This window comes from Pantherophis guttatus, chromosome 10 (genome assembly GCF_059756535.1).
Source record: "Pantherophis guttatus breed Tessera chromosome 10, ASM5975653v1, whole genome shotgun sequence".
NCBI lineage: Eukaryota > Metazoa > Chordata > Lepidosauria > Squamata > Colubridae > Pantherophis > Pantherophis guttatus.
This window is the reverse complement of record NC_142072.1, coordinates 18,417,917-18,434,076: the sequence shown is the minus strand read 5'-3', so window position 1 is coordinate 18,434,076 and position 16,160 is coordinate 18,417,917. Positions and strand designations below refer to the sequence as shown.

The window sequence follows — 16,160 nt, the reverse complement described above, 5'->3', positions numbered from 1 at the left end:
ATATCGGGACGCCGGAAGCCACAGCCACTCGGTCTTGGAGGGGTTGAGTCGGAGCCTGTTTCTCCCCATCCAGGCCCGCACGGCCTCCAGGCACTGAGACATCACTTCAAGGGCATTGTTGGGGTGGCCTGGGGTGGAGATGTACAGCTGGGTGTCATCAGCGTACTGATGGAACTCCACCCCGAAGCCACGGATGATCTCACCCAGCAGCTTTACATAAATGTTGAACAGAAGGGGTGAGAGGATCAACCCTTGTGGCACCCCACAAGCAAGGTGCCTCGGGGTCGACCGCTGCCCCCCTGTCAACACAGATTGCGACCAGTCAGAGAGGTAGGAGGAGAACCACCGCAAAACGGTGCCCCCCACCCCCAGCCCCTCCAACCGGTGCAACATGATACCATGGTCGATGGTATCAAAAGCCGCTGAGAGGTCTAACAGGACCAGGATAGAGGAGCAACCCCTATCCCGAGCCCTCCAGAGATCATCCACCAACGCGACCAATGCCGTTTCCGTGCTGTGCCCAGGCTGGAAGCCGGACTGGAGCGGGTCTAGATAGACAGCTTCATCCAGGTACCGGGGAAGCTGCTGCGCTACCACACTCTCAACAACCTTCGCAACGAAGCGAAGGTTGGAGACTGGACGATAGTTAGCCAAAACAGCCGGATCCAGAGAGGGCTTCTTGAGGAGGGGCCTCACAACCGCTTCTTTCAAAGTGGCCGGCAGGACCCCCTCACTCAAAGAAGCGTTAACAATCTTCTGGAGCCAGCTTCGTGTCACCTCCCGGGAAGCCAGTACCAACCAGGAGGGACACGGGTCCAATAAACATGTGGTCGCGTTCAGCCGTCCCAGGACCCTGTCCATGTCCTCGGGAGCCACAGGATCGAACTCCTCCCAGATAACGCTCTCAAGACCTGCCTCAGTCATCCCGTCCGGACATACTCAGTCAGAGGCCAGCCCTTCCCGAATCTGAGCGATTTTGTCATACAGATACTGCACAAAATCCTCAGCTCGGCCCTGCAAGGGGTCATCCCGCACTTCCAGATGGAGGAGGGAGCAGGTCACCCTAAACAGGGTGGCCGGGCGATTATCTGATGACGCGATAAGAGCGGCAAAATAGCTAGATTTCGCTGCTTTTATCGCCACTAGGTAGGTCTTAATATGTGACCTCACCAGTGTTCGGTCGGATTCGGAGCGGCTGGTCCTCCAACTACTCTCCAGGCGTCTTTTCCGGTGCTTCATCTCCCTCAGCTCCTCGGAGAACCAAGGAGCTAGGTGAGTTCGGTGCCGGGTCAGAGGCCGCAAAGGCACGACACGGTCCAAAGCCCCGGCGGCCGCACTATCCCAGGCGGCCACCAGGTCTTCAGCCGAGTCATGAGCCAGAGTCTCAGGAAATGGCCCAAGCTCCATCTGGAACCTATCAGGGTCCATCAGGCGCCTGGGGCGGAACCACCTGGTCGGTCCCACCTCCCTGCGGCGGGGTGCAGCGGTTAGAAAGTCCAGACGAAGGAGCGAGTGGTCAGACCATGACAAGGGTTCGATGGCTATATCCCCTATATCAAGGCCACTCAACCACTGACCAGAGACAAAAACTAAGTCCAGAGTGTGTCCACCTGTGTGAGTGGGGTCATGAATTAACTGAGTAAGGTCCATGGCCGTCATGGAAGCCATGAACTCTCGAGCCACCTCAGATGTTTCACCGATAGATGGCAGGTTAAAATCCCCCATGATAACAAGTCTGGGGGTGTCCACTGCCACCTCGGCTATAACGTTAAGCAGCTCGGGCAGGGCCGTTGCCACGTGGCAGGGAGCCAGGTACGTGACCAACAAGCCCATCTGTACTCCACGACCCCACTTCACAAAGAAGGACTCACATCCGGCTATCTGTGGAACAGTGGTCTCCCTTGGATCCAGACCTTCCTTTATAATAACCGCCACCCCCACCCCCCCCGCCCCTGCCCTGAGCCCTCGGCTGATGGAATGCACGGAAGCCTGGTGGGCATATATCCCCCCAGGAGGAGAACTCCCCCCTCCTGGCCCAACCAGGTCTCCGTAATACCCGCTAGGTCCGCCTATGATCCCAGGTTTATTCTTGAAATCTCATTACAGGTAGTTCTCGACTTACAACAGTCCATTTAATGACCATTTAAGGTTATAATGGCACTGAGAAAAGTGACTGTTTTTCATGAACATTGCAGCATCCCTGTAGTCACATGATCAAAACTCAGACACATGGCAACCAGGTCATATTTATGACGGTTGCAGTGTCCCGGGGTCATGGGATCTTCTTTTGCAGCAATCTGACAGGCAAAGCCAGTGGGTAAACCAGATGCACTTAACAATCTAATTTAAGAACCACAGTGATTCACTTAACAAATGAGTCGAGAAAAGTCGTAAAATGGACGACTAGGATGTTTCTCACTCAACAACAGAAATTTTGGGCTCACTTACAGTCATAAGTTGAGGACTACCTGTACACAGTTAAACTATTTCACAGTTTAAAATATAGAAGCTCTCTTCCAAATTATGCACGAGATGGTGGACCTGTTCATGTATCTTACTTCTTTGTAAAATATCTTTTGTGAATGCACGTAAAAGTGCTTCAGGAGAAGCTATCAAGGAGTCACTCACTATTCATTCATGCTTTGGCAATAATTAACTATATCATCAAAACACACCCTACCTCATAATCCACCCTGTAACTTGCAAGAGCAAAAGGAACAGAAGCCTGATGTCCATATTTACTCTGTCTTCAAATTTAAAATGTTTATTGAGAATGTCAGATCTCATGTTTTGCGATTCAGCCTAATAAATTGGAAACTGTGTGGGAAGCTCCAAAGTGTTTTGATGTTTAGAATTCTTGCAGGATACTGGCTCTGTTTTTCTTCTTATCTTTAGGTAGTAAAGTTCATTATTAACCTTACAGTAAACCATCCTTTTGATCTCCAGAAAAGTTGAAATAACCGTCCTTAATTCCTAGCAGGCAAGGCCAAGGCTGGCTGGGTGTTATAGGGGTTATATTGTAGCATATATAATGACAGAGCCCAACAATGCAGGACAAGAGCTTTGCCATAGAGAGATTCAAAAGACTTGCTTTGAATTAATAGCAATTAGTTGTTAATGCTGCTTCGACATAGCTTCATGTCTACTTATTTTTGCACTGCATTCACTTAGTTCAAAATGGGGAACTACGGCCCTTTTATGACTTGTGCACTTCAACTCCCAGAATTCCTGAGCCTGAGGAGGAGGAACATGGGCCAGTCCCATGGGGAGGAACATGGCCCAGTCCTGGGGAGGAACATGGGCCTGTCCTGGAGTCTGGGGAAGGCTCGGACGAGGGCTCTGTGTTGGAGGCAGAGAGGGGGCCAGAGCCATCTGGGAGTTATGTGCTGCCTCCGGAATCTGACATCAGCGAGGCAGAAGAACAGTGTGAGCCTGTTCCCAGTGTGTGCATGCGCAGAGCTGCCAGAAGGCAAGAACAATTAATTGTTAACAATTAACAATTAAAAAAAAGGTGACTCAGGAGTAAGGCTTGGAGTTGATTGGCCCCTCCCATAAGACATAAAAGAGGAGCAAACAGACGTGAGTCTTTGCAGGAAGCAATTAGTTCATATAGTCAATTCAAGCTCTGAGAAGTCCGTTTGACTCTGTGTTCTGTTTGGCCTTGCAAAGAAAAAGTAATTGGCAACTAGGTCTCTGGCAGCGTTTTAAGATGGGTTCCTTATCAACATTACCCTGAACGACTGTGTCAATTCAAGCAAACATCTGTTTGAATCTTCACAGACTGTTTATGAATCATTATGGGGCAGTGAATGACCATAATTCACAGCCGTCTCAATAAAAGAGGTTTTTTGGGGACTAAAATTGTGGTTTATGCTTTCTCAGGAAGCCTAGGTCAGAACAACAAGTTATAAAAGGGCCACAGTTCCCCACCCCTGACTTAGTTCTTTTAGCGATGTTTATCAAATGGATGATGCAATAAGGGGTTTTGCTGTTCAGCTGACTTATTGCAGAGCTTATGGTGAAAAGATGTGATTGCCCAAGATCAGCCCACTGGCTTCTGGGCCCACGGGAGGATTGGAAACCTGGTTTCCTAATCTCAGTCCAGCATCTTAACCTCCATGTCATTTTGGGTCTCTGTACAAAGAAGAGTAATGGATGTTAGCTTTGCTCAGTTATAGCATAGGGCTTTTCCCCTTCATAATTACGCATCCTATTTTAAGAAGTCTAATTTTCTTTTCTTTTCTTTTCTTTTTTCTTTTTAATGTTGATGCTTGGCTTGTTTTCTGTTTCCAACAGAGAGAGGCGTGTGTTTACCAACAGTATCACTATGGATACTGTTTGTTTATATTGAAGCAGCAATCAGATTTAAGGATCTCAAAAACTTTCATGTAGACCTTTGTCGACCTTTTGCTGCACACTGGTAAGTGTACATTCCAGGATTTTTCCTCTCTTAAGCAATGCTTTGAAATACAGGTAGTCCTTGACTTACATTTAGTAACCATTCAAAGTTACAATGGTACAGCAAAGAGTGACTTATGACCACTTTTCGCAGTATTCATCATGATCTCATGATCAAAATTCAGACGCTTGGCAATTGGCATGTATTTATGATAGCTGCAGTGTCCTGGGGTCATGTGATCCCCCTTTGTTATGGCCCGTCAGCGGATTCAGCCAGGGCCTTCAGAACCTCCAGGACCTCCCTTAAGTGAAGACAACGAAGAGGAGGAGCCTCTTCTCGATGCATGGGCGCACAGAGCTGCCAAAAGGCAGGAGTGGCTCCTCAGGAGGAGGTCTCCTCAAGAGTAAGGCTTGGGCCTATTTAAGGAGGAACGCTGACTGAAGCAATTTGCAGGGAACAACTTTGTTCACATATCTTCGTGTCTTGTCTTGCTTATCAGCTTCCTGCAAATTGCTTCTGGGCATTCTGCCAACCACAGTAAGCTTTCAGAATTATTCTTTGAATTCTTGGCGGCTGTTAATGCAGTTAATAGCCGTTGTTGTAAAAAACTGGTTTATTTAGTAAACTAAGGTTTGAACGGACTTTGTGCGTGCTGCGTTCTTTGGGGTCCGTAGCTGGGGCAGAACACCGTTTTGCAAGCTTCTGACGAGCAAAGTCAATGGGAAACCAGCTTCATTTAACTAACATGTTACTAATTTAACAATTGCCATGATTGACTTAACAACCATGGCACGAAATATCATAAAACGGGGCAAAATTCACTTACCAACTGTCTTGCTTAGCAACAGAAATGTTGGGCTCAATTGTGATCGTACTTCAAGGACTACCTGTAAGAACGTAAGGATGCCCTGCTGGATTGGACCCCTAGCCCATCTATAGGCTAGTCCTCAACTTACAACCATTTGTTTAACCATTCAAGGCTACAGTGGCACTGAGAAAAGTGATTTATGACTGGTCCTCGTACTTACAACCAGCGTAGTATCCCCGGAATCACGTGATCAAAATTTGGATGCTTGGCAACCAGCATTTATTTATGATGGTTGCAATGTCCTGGAGTCACATCTTCACCATTTGCAACCTTCCCAGCTGACTTCGAACAGCCAATGGGGGAAACTGGATTTGCATTATTCCCCGGCCATCATTGGTACAATAACATTCAAACCAGTTTCTCATATTTCCTAAAAATCAACTAGATATTTAAATTACCTGAAGGTGCCAAAATTTAGAAGAGATTTATCTATTGTAGGAGGAATGTCCCTAACCTGTGGTAGGGGAAAAAAAAAACCCAGAAGCTGTATTTTTTTTCTTCATCAGGTGCAGAATTGGTATAGGATTTAAATTGGAACTAGGTAGGAAAAGCGAGAGACCAGGTTTCATTACGCAAATATAAATTCCATAATAAGTCAGATTACAAGTATCTTACCAAATTATTGTGGTTGGTCTCACAGTTAGCCAGTCTAGATTAGATTTGGCATTTTGACCCACCTATTGAATTCTTCGCAAGGACCTGGGATAGCAGATGTTGTTTGAATCAAATTAATGATTAAACCTTTGATTGAAATTAGCAATTGTAGTTTATTAAAAACCATTGTGTTTGTTGAGTGTGTTTCAGTGTGTTAACCATGGCTGCATTGAAAGGGAAATTTAAGAAGATGCCATATGCAGATCAGAATTAATGTATAGCATGGGAGCACAGCTCACCATTTTTTATATCTAAGCAACTTTTATAATTCCCCTTTTAATCAAGTTCTCAGACCACATGAGTTGTATTTTATCACTATTATTTATAGTCTGACTAGAAAGACATAATTTCCTTAAATGTTGCTACAGTTTGCCTATAGAACTGGACAATTGTTGATTTCTTTGTCTTACTTTTATTGTATTATTGTTTGTCTGCATTATTCTTTATTGCCTTCTAGCTTTTGCTGTTATACTTTTACTGTTTTGCATTTTTACATTTATTTTTTTTTAACAGAGATTTTTCTGGTCATTGACCATGATTTTTAAAAAAATCATTTTATTTCACTGCCTGCTAAAATCTCCTGAATTCTTCCTTCAGATTGTTGTCAGCATTTGTTACTTAACTGATTCTGCACCTTTTATGTTATTGGAGTGCTACAAAAAATACATTTTCAGTTAAAATAGCTTATATTATTACAGGTTGGTTCTATTATTTGATTACAAAGCCTGTGATGTTTTTGCAATCAAATTATTTTTCCCCTTGTTAGTTAACTAAATGTTAGCTCTGAGCAGTTGAATCCAATTTCCTTTCAACTTTCATATTTATGTTTTGTGGATGAAAATAAGTGTTGGGTGATTCACAAAAGGGAGTGTTCTCAAATCAAATCTTTATTACAGTCATAAACCAGCATAAAAAATGGAGTTAAGCCATGATGATAGTGATTTCTAAAAGTTGTATTTAATTCTGGATATGATTACAGATAGTTCTTGACTTAACAACCATTCATTTAGTGGCTGCTTGAAGTTACAATAGCACTGAAAAAAGTGACTTATGATCAATTTTCACAAGACTGCTGCAATATCTCCATGGTCATGTGATCAAAATTCAGACGCTTGGCAACTAGCATGCATTTATGATGGTTGCAGTGTCCCAGAAGTCATGTGATCAACATGACAAGCTTCTGACAAGCAAAAACAATGGGGAAGCCAGATTCACTTAATAATCATGTCACTAACTTAACAAAAGTGGCAGGAAAGGTCATAAAATGGGGCAAAATTTCATAGAGGTTTATTTATTTATTAGGTGTCTCTCCCTCCCCCGCCATTATTATCTTATAGGTAATTTAAGTTTGTCAGCATACACAATATTCCTTCCGCCTCCTATTTTCTCCACAACAGCCACCGTGTGAGAGACAGAGACTAGCCCAAAATCACCTAGCTAATTTTTCATGCCTAAAATGAGACTAGAACTCACAGACTCCTGGTTTCTACGCCAGCACCTTAACCACTGTACCAAATTGGCACTTTGGGTTATGCTGAGATTGTATAAGTCTCAAAAATGTTCAGTTTCCAAACATGAGCAAAATGTATAGCTGCAGGACTTTAATTTTTATTCCGAAATGTATTATTTTAATTCATAAATAATAAATGTAGAAAATTAATGTCTTACTCTCTGTGTTTTGAAACACCCAGTGGGGGAAATTATAAAATCTTTCAATAATTTCAACTGCACCTTCCCAATATTTAAAAATGGATTCTGTTTCTCACAACAGTGGAGACTTGGCAGCTAAGTTAAGCAGCAGCCATGCCAAGCTCTTAGGAAAGATGCACTTGAACCGGATGACTGAAAAGTGACTGAATATCTGTGTCTTTCTTCCTCTGTAGACAAAGTGCTTCTAAGGATAATTCTTTGATATCTCCATTGTGATTTCCCTTTGTCATATTCTAGAGCAGTGATGGCTAACCCTTTCCGGACCGAGTGCCCAAAGTGTGCGCACGTGAATGCACATGCACGTGGTCAAACCCCCAAAATGCAATGTGCACATGCCACATCCCTGTGCATGTGTGCGCACCCCTGTGCATGCGTGCATGCCCTCCACATGCCCCCCACGCATGCATGCACGGCCCCCTGCACTTCCCCATGCATGCGCACACACCCCCGCATGCCCCACACCTCCTGTGCATGCATGGTAGAGACCTAAGACCAGCTGGCCGGCGGGAGGCACGCGCACATGTGCAGCAGAGCTGAACTGGGCTGACGGTTCGTGTGCCATCAGGGCACTGGGTGCCACCTCTGGCACACATGCCATAAGTTCGCCATCACGGTTCTAGAGTATTATATTAATTTGCTTAGATAGTTCTGTCTTAATTAGTAAAGTCTGTCTTGTTTTTTTCCCCTCAAGTATTGGATACCCTGTTGTGACTTTGGGCTTTGGCTTCAAAAGTTATGTCAGCTATAAAATGCGATTGCGAAAACAAAAGGAAGTGCAGAAAGAAAATGAATTTTACATGCAACTCCTTCAGCAAGCATTACCCCCTGAACAACAGATGCTACAAAGGCAAGAAAGAGAAGCAGAAGAAGGTAGGTTCTTAACACAGGCCTTGGGTAGAAGTAATGGTGTGCACCATTGTGCTTTTTTCAAGAGGCAACTGGACTTTCTTTTTTTTCTTTGAAGACATTTCGCTTCTAATCCAAGAAGAATCTGAATAAGATTTTTGGATGAGAAGTGAAACATCTTCAAAGAAAAACCAGAAAGTCCCATTGCCTCTTGAAAAAAAGCACTTTGGGACAACTATGACCTGGATGACTGAGAATCTCCATAGACATAATGATCTGCAGTTTTGGAACCCATCTTATGAATCAATGGTACATTCCCCCCTTCTCTTTAAATCCAGACCATGGCTTCTTCAATCAGTACCACAGCACAGTTTATACAGTTTAAGGCTTTTTTCCCCTGTATAGTCTGTAAATATATATGCAGAATTTATTTGGAGATATTCCATTTGCCCTTCTCTAGAAGAAGCACAGGTTGAATCTTTGGTCATGCCCCAGGATAAGTAAAGGTACATGATTCATTTTTCCTAGGAGAGAAGATTGCCTTCTCTCTCTCCCATCTGCCTCTCCTTTTTTTCCTTGCAGCAGATGGGCTTTTAAAGGGATGGGATTACCTATGAGTAAACTTCCTATTTCTGGAATCCTCTATATAGTGATCAATATTACAAAATTGTGTGTGTGCTCCTTTGCTTAGAACTTGGTGCAGTTGTCTAAATAATTTAGGTCACAACGTTATTTGCTATGATAATATTACTATTTATTTATTATTTATTTATTAATCAAATTTCTATACCGCCCTACTCCCGAAGGACTCAGGGCGGTGAACAGCCAAGATAAAATACAGATAATACAAATATTTAAAAAATCCCTTAAAATTATTAAATATTTCGGCCAAAACACAGATTAAAACACCCAATTTATAAAATCACAAATTAAAAAATTTAAGAAATTTAAAAGATGGGAGTTAGGCCAGGCCAGCTTGCTGAAATAGAAAAGTTTTGAGAGCACGGTGAAACGTGCGCAGGTCCGGGATCTTCCGTATCTCTGGGGGGAGCTCGTTCCAGATGGTAGGTGCCCCCACAGAGAAGGCTCTCCCCCTGGGGGCCGCCAGTCGACACTGTTTGGCCGACGGCACCCTGAGGAGCCCCTCTCTGTGGGAGCGTACTGGTCGATGAGAGGCTATTGGTAGCAGAAGGCGGTCTCGTAGATAACCCGGTCCGATGCCATGGAGCGCTCTAAAGGTGGTAACCAAAACCTTGAAGCGCACCCGGAAGACCACCGGGAACCAGTGCAGCTCGCGCAGGAGGGGGGTCACATGGGAGCGCCACATCGCTATTGATCTCCGAAATCTTGTATCCTCTGTGCCATTGCAGATTCTGCTACTGTAGTAACTTATCTGTTAATTATTTACTTATTAAACAAATTTATATGGTTGGCCAACTCATATATAGTGACTCCGGTTGGAATACAGCAATAAAAAGCCACAATTTAAATCCACCAAGTTCCTCTTTCACTCCGCCCCCCCCACACACAATTTAGCTACAGTTAGCACCAACAAACACATGTTTACAGCATGTTCTTCAGCGGTTTCTAATCCAAACATCCTTGGAAGATGAATGGAACATACCAGACTTGCCCAGATTTAGTATGTGTCACACTGAGCCGCGATGGCGCAGTGGTTAGAATGCAGTATTGCAGGCTACTTCTGCTAACTGTTGGCTGCCAGCAGCTTGGTAGTTCAGGTCTCACTGGCTCAAGGTTGACTCAGCCTTCCATCCTTCCGAGGAGGGTAAAATGAGGACCCAGATTGTTGGGGGCAATATGCTGACTCTGTAAACAGCTTAATGAGGGCTGTAAAGCACTGTGAAGCAGTATATAAGTCTAAGTGCTATTGTTATTGCTATTGTTGCTAGTGGTTAGGCCTTCCAAATTGTCTTCTCAAATTTAGACTCTTCCCTCCCCCCTCCTTTCTGTTCACTAGGAGATTTTATACTGCTAGATGGTCTTAATTCTGAGTTTCTCTTTTTGACTTGTTTGAACTCCATTTTCTTGAACATCACCATTCACCCTTTAAAACGCACTTTGCCCTGGGAATTTTTGCCCAAATTATGTTCGAATATGTATCATATTTTAGCAGTTGATATCTCTACTCCAGATGAAGTATTACCTTGGTTCACAATCAATAAGTACAGTAGGTATGTAAATCAGTGGTGGGTTGCCCCCGGTTCAGACTGGTTTGCAAGAACCAATAGTAAAACCAGCGGGAGGCTCCGCCCACTGACCCAGACGTCATCATAGGTGATCTGCGCATGCACAGAAGCTTCTGTGCATGCGCAGAAGAGCATGCGCGAGCACGATGCAAACCAGTAGTAAAGGTAAGCAGAACCCATCCCTGATGTAAATCTTTCCAGTCAGTGAGCTGCACTGCTCCCTTTTTTTCCTGTCAGTTTGCAAAGTCACAGAAGAGGAACAAAGCTGACTCTATACCACTTTTGCAAATGTGATTTCATCTTCTGCTCTTTTCTAGATTCTTAAGGATAAAAGATAGAGCTTCATACAGTGGTTAAGGACCAGGCTAGAAAGTGAGAGAGTGTGAATTCTAGCCCCACCGATAGGCACAGAGCTAGTTGGGTGATGCTGGGTCACTCATTCTCTCTCAGCCTAGGAAGAAGGCAATGGCAAACCACTTCAGAAAATGCTGCCAAAAATGTTCAGGGCCCAAGAGTCAAGACTGACTTGAAGGTATTAAAAAAAGAGAGAGAGGGAAAAGAGCAGAAGAGAACTTTTGACTTATATATTTGCAGAATATTTTACAAGTGTTCAAGAATAACCAATAATGTTGTTACTGTTAATAAGGACTGGTGTATTTCCTTACACAGATAGATTTGTGAGCATTTTCTTTGAAATATACTGTTTATTGGCCAAATTGTTTTTTGCGTGATTTTTTAAAAATTCAGCAGAATATGTCTTTCTGAATGCCATAGATCTGCATATAAGCCATATTATATAAATTCTAGCTTTGCTGTCCAGGTTTCAGTCAGAACATTCTCAGACTTGTGTGCAAAGATAGGAACACTGTTACAAGGATTAAAAAATAACCACACACAAGTCAATTCAAAAAAGAAAGGGAGGTGATCATTCTGAAGGGGGGACAGGAAAGGAATAGGTTCCTGATTCCTAGAGTTTGGAATGAGAGGTATGAGAGCTCCATATAGTTCACATTCTATGTGTCACCAGTGATTTTGGGGAAAAATTAATGACATTTAGAGTTCTCCATTTCTCAGGAGAAATTAAAGGCTAGTAAATCAACTCCTTTGTTAAACACACGGACAGCATGTACATTTTATGACTTAATAACCTTTCACAGTAAATTGTTTGATATTTATACATTAATCATGTTCAGTGTACTAATTGAATGATGGTTGTGTATGCTCTTTGATAGTACAGAATGAAAAGAATTTTGGAAATAAATATCTGAACATAAATTAATGACCTGATCCTGTGTGGGGTATGTGGAGAGATTTCATCTATTACTTTCACTGGACTTTGCAGTAATTAATAGTTCTTAACTTGAGACTATTCACAGATAAAAGTTATGTTCCGTATTATGAAACGTGAAGGTGGAAGAAAAATTGAAGTCATTTTTTAAATATTCAAAACAAGCAACTTTGCAGTGGATTTTAAACTATAAACTTGTCATATAGGTCATATTTAATATTATCATACTGTGAAGAATAAAGGCTGAACTGTCTGTGAATATACCCGAGATGGGTTTCAGCAGGTTCTGACCAGTTCTGGAGAACTGGTAGTGGAAATTTTGAGTAGTTCAAAAAACCGATAGTAAAAATTCTGACTGGCCCCACCCCCATCTATTCTCTGCCTCCTAAATCCCAGCTGATCAGGAGGAAATGGGGATTTTGCAGTAACCTTCCCCTAGAGTGGGGTGGGAATGGAGATTTTACAGTATCCTTCCCCTGCCCTGCCCACCAAGCCACACCCACAGAACCGGTAGTAAAAAAAATTTGAAACCCACCACTGGAATATACCCATAGTGAATCTTTTGCTACGGGAGTATAATTCTTTGTAGGATGCTGTGTAGCCTCTTTGTAACTGATTGTCCTATGTTTATACAGACAATATTCTAATAAAGTAAAATTAGCCTTGTTGGAGGCAGTTTGAAAAGTATTTCTTAATCGTACGGGATATGGGTTAAGAAATATATTCAGTTGAAATGATAAGTTTAGGTAACTGTGCTTGGTATTAATCAGACTCCTATAGCCTTTTATGCCTTTGATTTAAATCAGATTAGAAAATTATGTTGTAGCAGGGGCAAATACTTATTTTCTAAAAAAATCTTACCTTTTAAAAAAGTCTTTTGCAGTTACTTGTTTATTTCTGTTGGTGATTTAAACATGGTTTGGGTCATTAAAATAATATCCTAAAACTTCAATATTTGAAAAACATGTTCAGAAATGTTTCTTGCTATTAGGCAGAGAAACTAGAGGAAATTTGGCTGAGAACAGAGTCTGGCCTTAGAGCTGTAACTTGCTTGCTCAAGTTCCAGGAGGGACATAAGATCTTGACTAAAATTGATGAAGCTGTATTTTTGTTTCAACATTATTATTATTTTATATTAATTTATCATACAAAATAGCAGCTGGACATTTCTTAAATGGGTATAAATTTTGTCTGTATTTAGAAAGAGGGTTAGATGGATTTTTAAAAATTATTTTGAAGTTTACTGAAATGCCCTGGTTGGTGCAACACAGGAATCAGTCTCAGGGTTCCATTAATTTGGAAACTATTAGGAATTTTAATTTATTTTTTGCAATATAACTAAAGGAAAAATATTTTATTGGGTGTGGGGGAATAATAGGAGTAATGTAATATGCTTGTAAAAGGAATATGAGAATAAATGTTACTTCTGACTTAAATTTTAAATGTTGTCTTTTCCTTCCTTCTTTCCTTCCTTCCTTCGTTCTGGATATTTCAGTAGCCAAAGGATTGTCTGAGATGGATTCCTCAATACTTTTGCAACACAATGGTGGCATTCCAGCTAATAAAAAATTATCTACAACATTACCGGAACTAGAATACAGAGAAAAGGGGAAAGAAAAAGACAAGGATGCCAAAAAACATAACCTTGGAATAAATAACAATATTTTGCAACCTGTAGACTCTAAAATACAGGAAATTGAATATATGGAGAACCATATCAACAGTAAAAGATTAAATAACGATCTTGTGGGAAGTACAGAAAACCTCTTAAAAGAGGACTCATGCACTGCCTCATCCAAAAATTACAAAAATGCTAGTGGAGTTGTGAACTCCTCACCTCACAACCACAGTGCAACTAATGGAAGCATCCCTTCCTCATCAGCTAAGAATGAGAAAAAACAGAAGTGCACTAGCAAGAGCCCAAGCACACATAAAGACTTAATGGAAAATTGTATCCCCAATAACCAGCTAAGCAAACCAGATGCACTGGTAAGGTAAGTTTGATATGTTACTGATCTGTCATCACCACAACACCCTTACCTATTTACTGTTTGTTTCCCAGTAAGTGAGAGTGCTCTGTTTTGAGGGGGGAAAACCTGTTATGTTAGGAGAGGCGCATGCTATGTATTGAGACGTGTCCATAGTCAAGATTTGGTTCTGTTAGCTTTCATGGGCCATACAGGTAGTCCTTGATTTACAACAGTTTACTTCGTGACCATTTGAAGTTACAACAGCACTGAAAAAAATGACTTACAACCGTTTTTCACACTTATGATTTTTGCAGCATCCCCATGGTCACGTGATCAAAATTCAGCCGCTTGGCTACTGGCTCATATTTATGACGGTTAGAGTGTCCCAGGGTCATGTGATCACCTTTTGTGACCTGCCAACAAGCAAAGTCAATGGGGAAGCCAGATTCACTTAACAACCATGTTAATAACTTAACAACTGCAGTGATTCACTTAATAACTGTGGCAAGAAAGTTCATAAAACAGGACAAAATTCATTTAACTGTCTCATTTAGCAACAGTAATTTTGGGCTCCATTTTGGTTGTAAGTCAAGGACTACCTGTATTCATGCAGTCCAGTGGTCAGATCGGCAAAACAGCATATGATATACAGGCTTTAGTTTGGCACATGATTGATTGTAGTTTACTTAGTGCAGAGTTTTTTGAGTTGGTGTTTTATTGCTAAGAATAAATAAGCAGATGATTACAGTTGTCAATCATAGTGGCCTTGATGTTTAGCTCATGCAGGAGAGGTTTTTGAGAGCCTCTACAAATTAATTGGCCTCTACTAAATAAGATGATATTTTGAAGTCTGGGGTAAACCATAAAAAAGAGAGGTAAAGAAAAAAATGCATGTTTACTATTCGGTATGAAGAAAAATGATGAAAAGAGTTCACCACAAGATTTTGGAACTGATCTGTTTGTGCATATTCCATAAAATTTCACAAATTTAGTTCTTCTTCCATCTTACTCTTCACTGATGGAGGTGAATATACTGTCATATACCACTGATTGCAGGCAGTGTCTCTTCTGAGTAGTTCAACCCCTGTAGATTTCATGGACATGTAATTTGTTTTTGAAGCTTTGTAGAAATTGTCATTGCTTTCTTCCAGCATAGTTGTTGGCACTTTTAGTGTAGCCTACAGCTCTGGTTTCCACCAAGAAGATCAAGGTTTCTTCTCATTTCTCTGCAAAATACCTAAGTGCGCTCAATTTGAATCTGCTCTGACTATCCATGTATGTTTAATTTGCTACTATTGTGTGCTGCATATGAACAAGCTGTTCCTCAACTAGATATCTTCCAGATGTGTCGAAAGTATTCATCCCAAAATTCCTGCCCGACATGGGAAATCTGAAGGTTGTAGTCTTGGCTTTGGAAAGCTTTGGCCTGAGATACAAACAACAATTTTATTATTTTGATGTTATCAGCTAAAATGTAAATATGTTGCTTTAAAGCCATTATTTAAGACATTGCAGAATTATTTGGCTAGGCTCAGTATTTCTTTGATGGGGAAGATAGAGTGTGGAGCTAGGGATTGTGATTTTCCTAGATTAAATTAATATTCTAGGCTTATTTTCACCTGATAACCATTCTGGACATGAGACTAAAAGGGTAGACCTTAGTAAAATATCCTTAGAACAGGATTCTGTTGATTATAATTTAAATGGTATTTAATACCATTTATTATGGTATCCTTCTGCATTATTTATCTGAGTCCAACATCAAAGTAATGGTAATGGTAGTATTTCCAGAAGGAAATAAGCTAATTCATTAAGCTAATAAGCTTAATGAGCCGAGGTGGTGCAGTGGTTAGAGTGCAGTACTGCAGCTACTTCAGCTGACTGCTAGTTCAGCAGATCAGCAGATCAAATCTCACCGGCTCAAGGTTGACTCAGCCTTCCATCCTTCCAAATTAAGTTTGGACAAGACAAAAGTCCATCCATGCAACAGGAATAGTTTTAGATTGCAAATTCAAGTGGTATTTCTATTCTTTTCCACTGTTAATATTTTTGTATAGCAGTGTCTTTTCCTAAAATGTTCCAATAGTTACACTGTTCCTAAAATGGGGCTGTATTGGAAGACAGTTTCTTCAAGAGAAAAGTTTTGTATTTATTTTTCTGTATAACTCAGAGTTAAATACAGAGCCCATGTTGTTGTTGTTGTTGTTGTTTTTTGCCC

General features: G+C 41.5%; 1 protein-coding gene across 1 annotated transcript in view; it reads left to right on the top strand.

Moving 5' to 3' along the window:
* MACO1 (macoilin 1) overlaps nucleotides 1-16,160 on the top strand; it is a 73,760-nt gene that overhangs the window by 25,076 nt on the left and 32,524 nt on the right. The window contains exons 4-6 of the mRNA XM_034413498.3: nucleotides 4,297-4,420; nucleotides 8,323-8,501; nucleotides 13,468-13,966. Coding sequence (XP_034269389.1) covers nucleotides 4,297-4,420; nucleotides 8,323-8,501; nucleotides 13,468-13,966 — 802 coding nt within the window. The remainder of the gene's footprint in view (nucleotides 1-4,296; nucleotides 4,421-8,322; nucleotides 8,502-13,467; nucleotides 13,967-16,160) is intronic.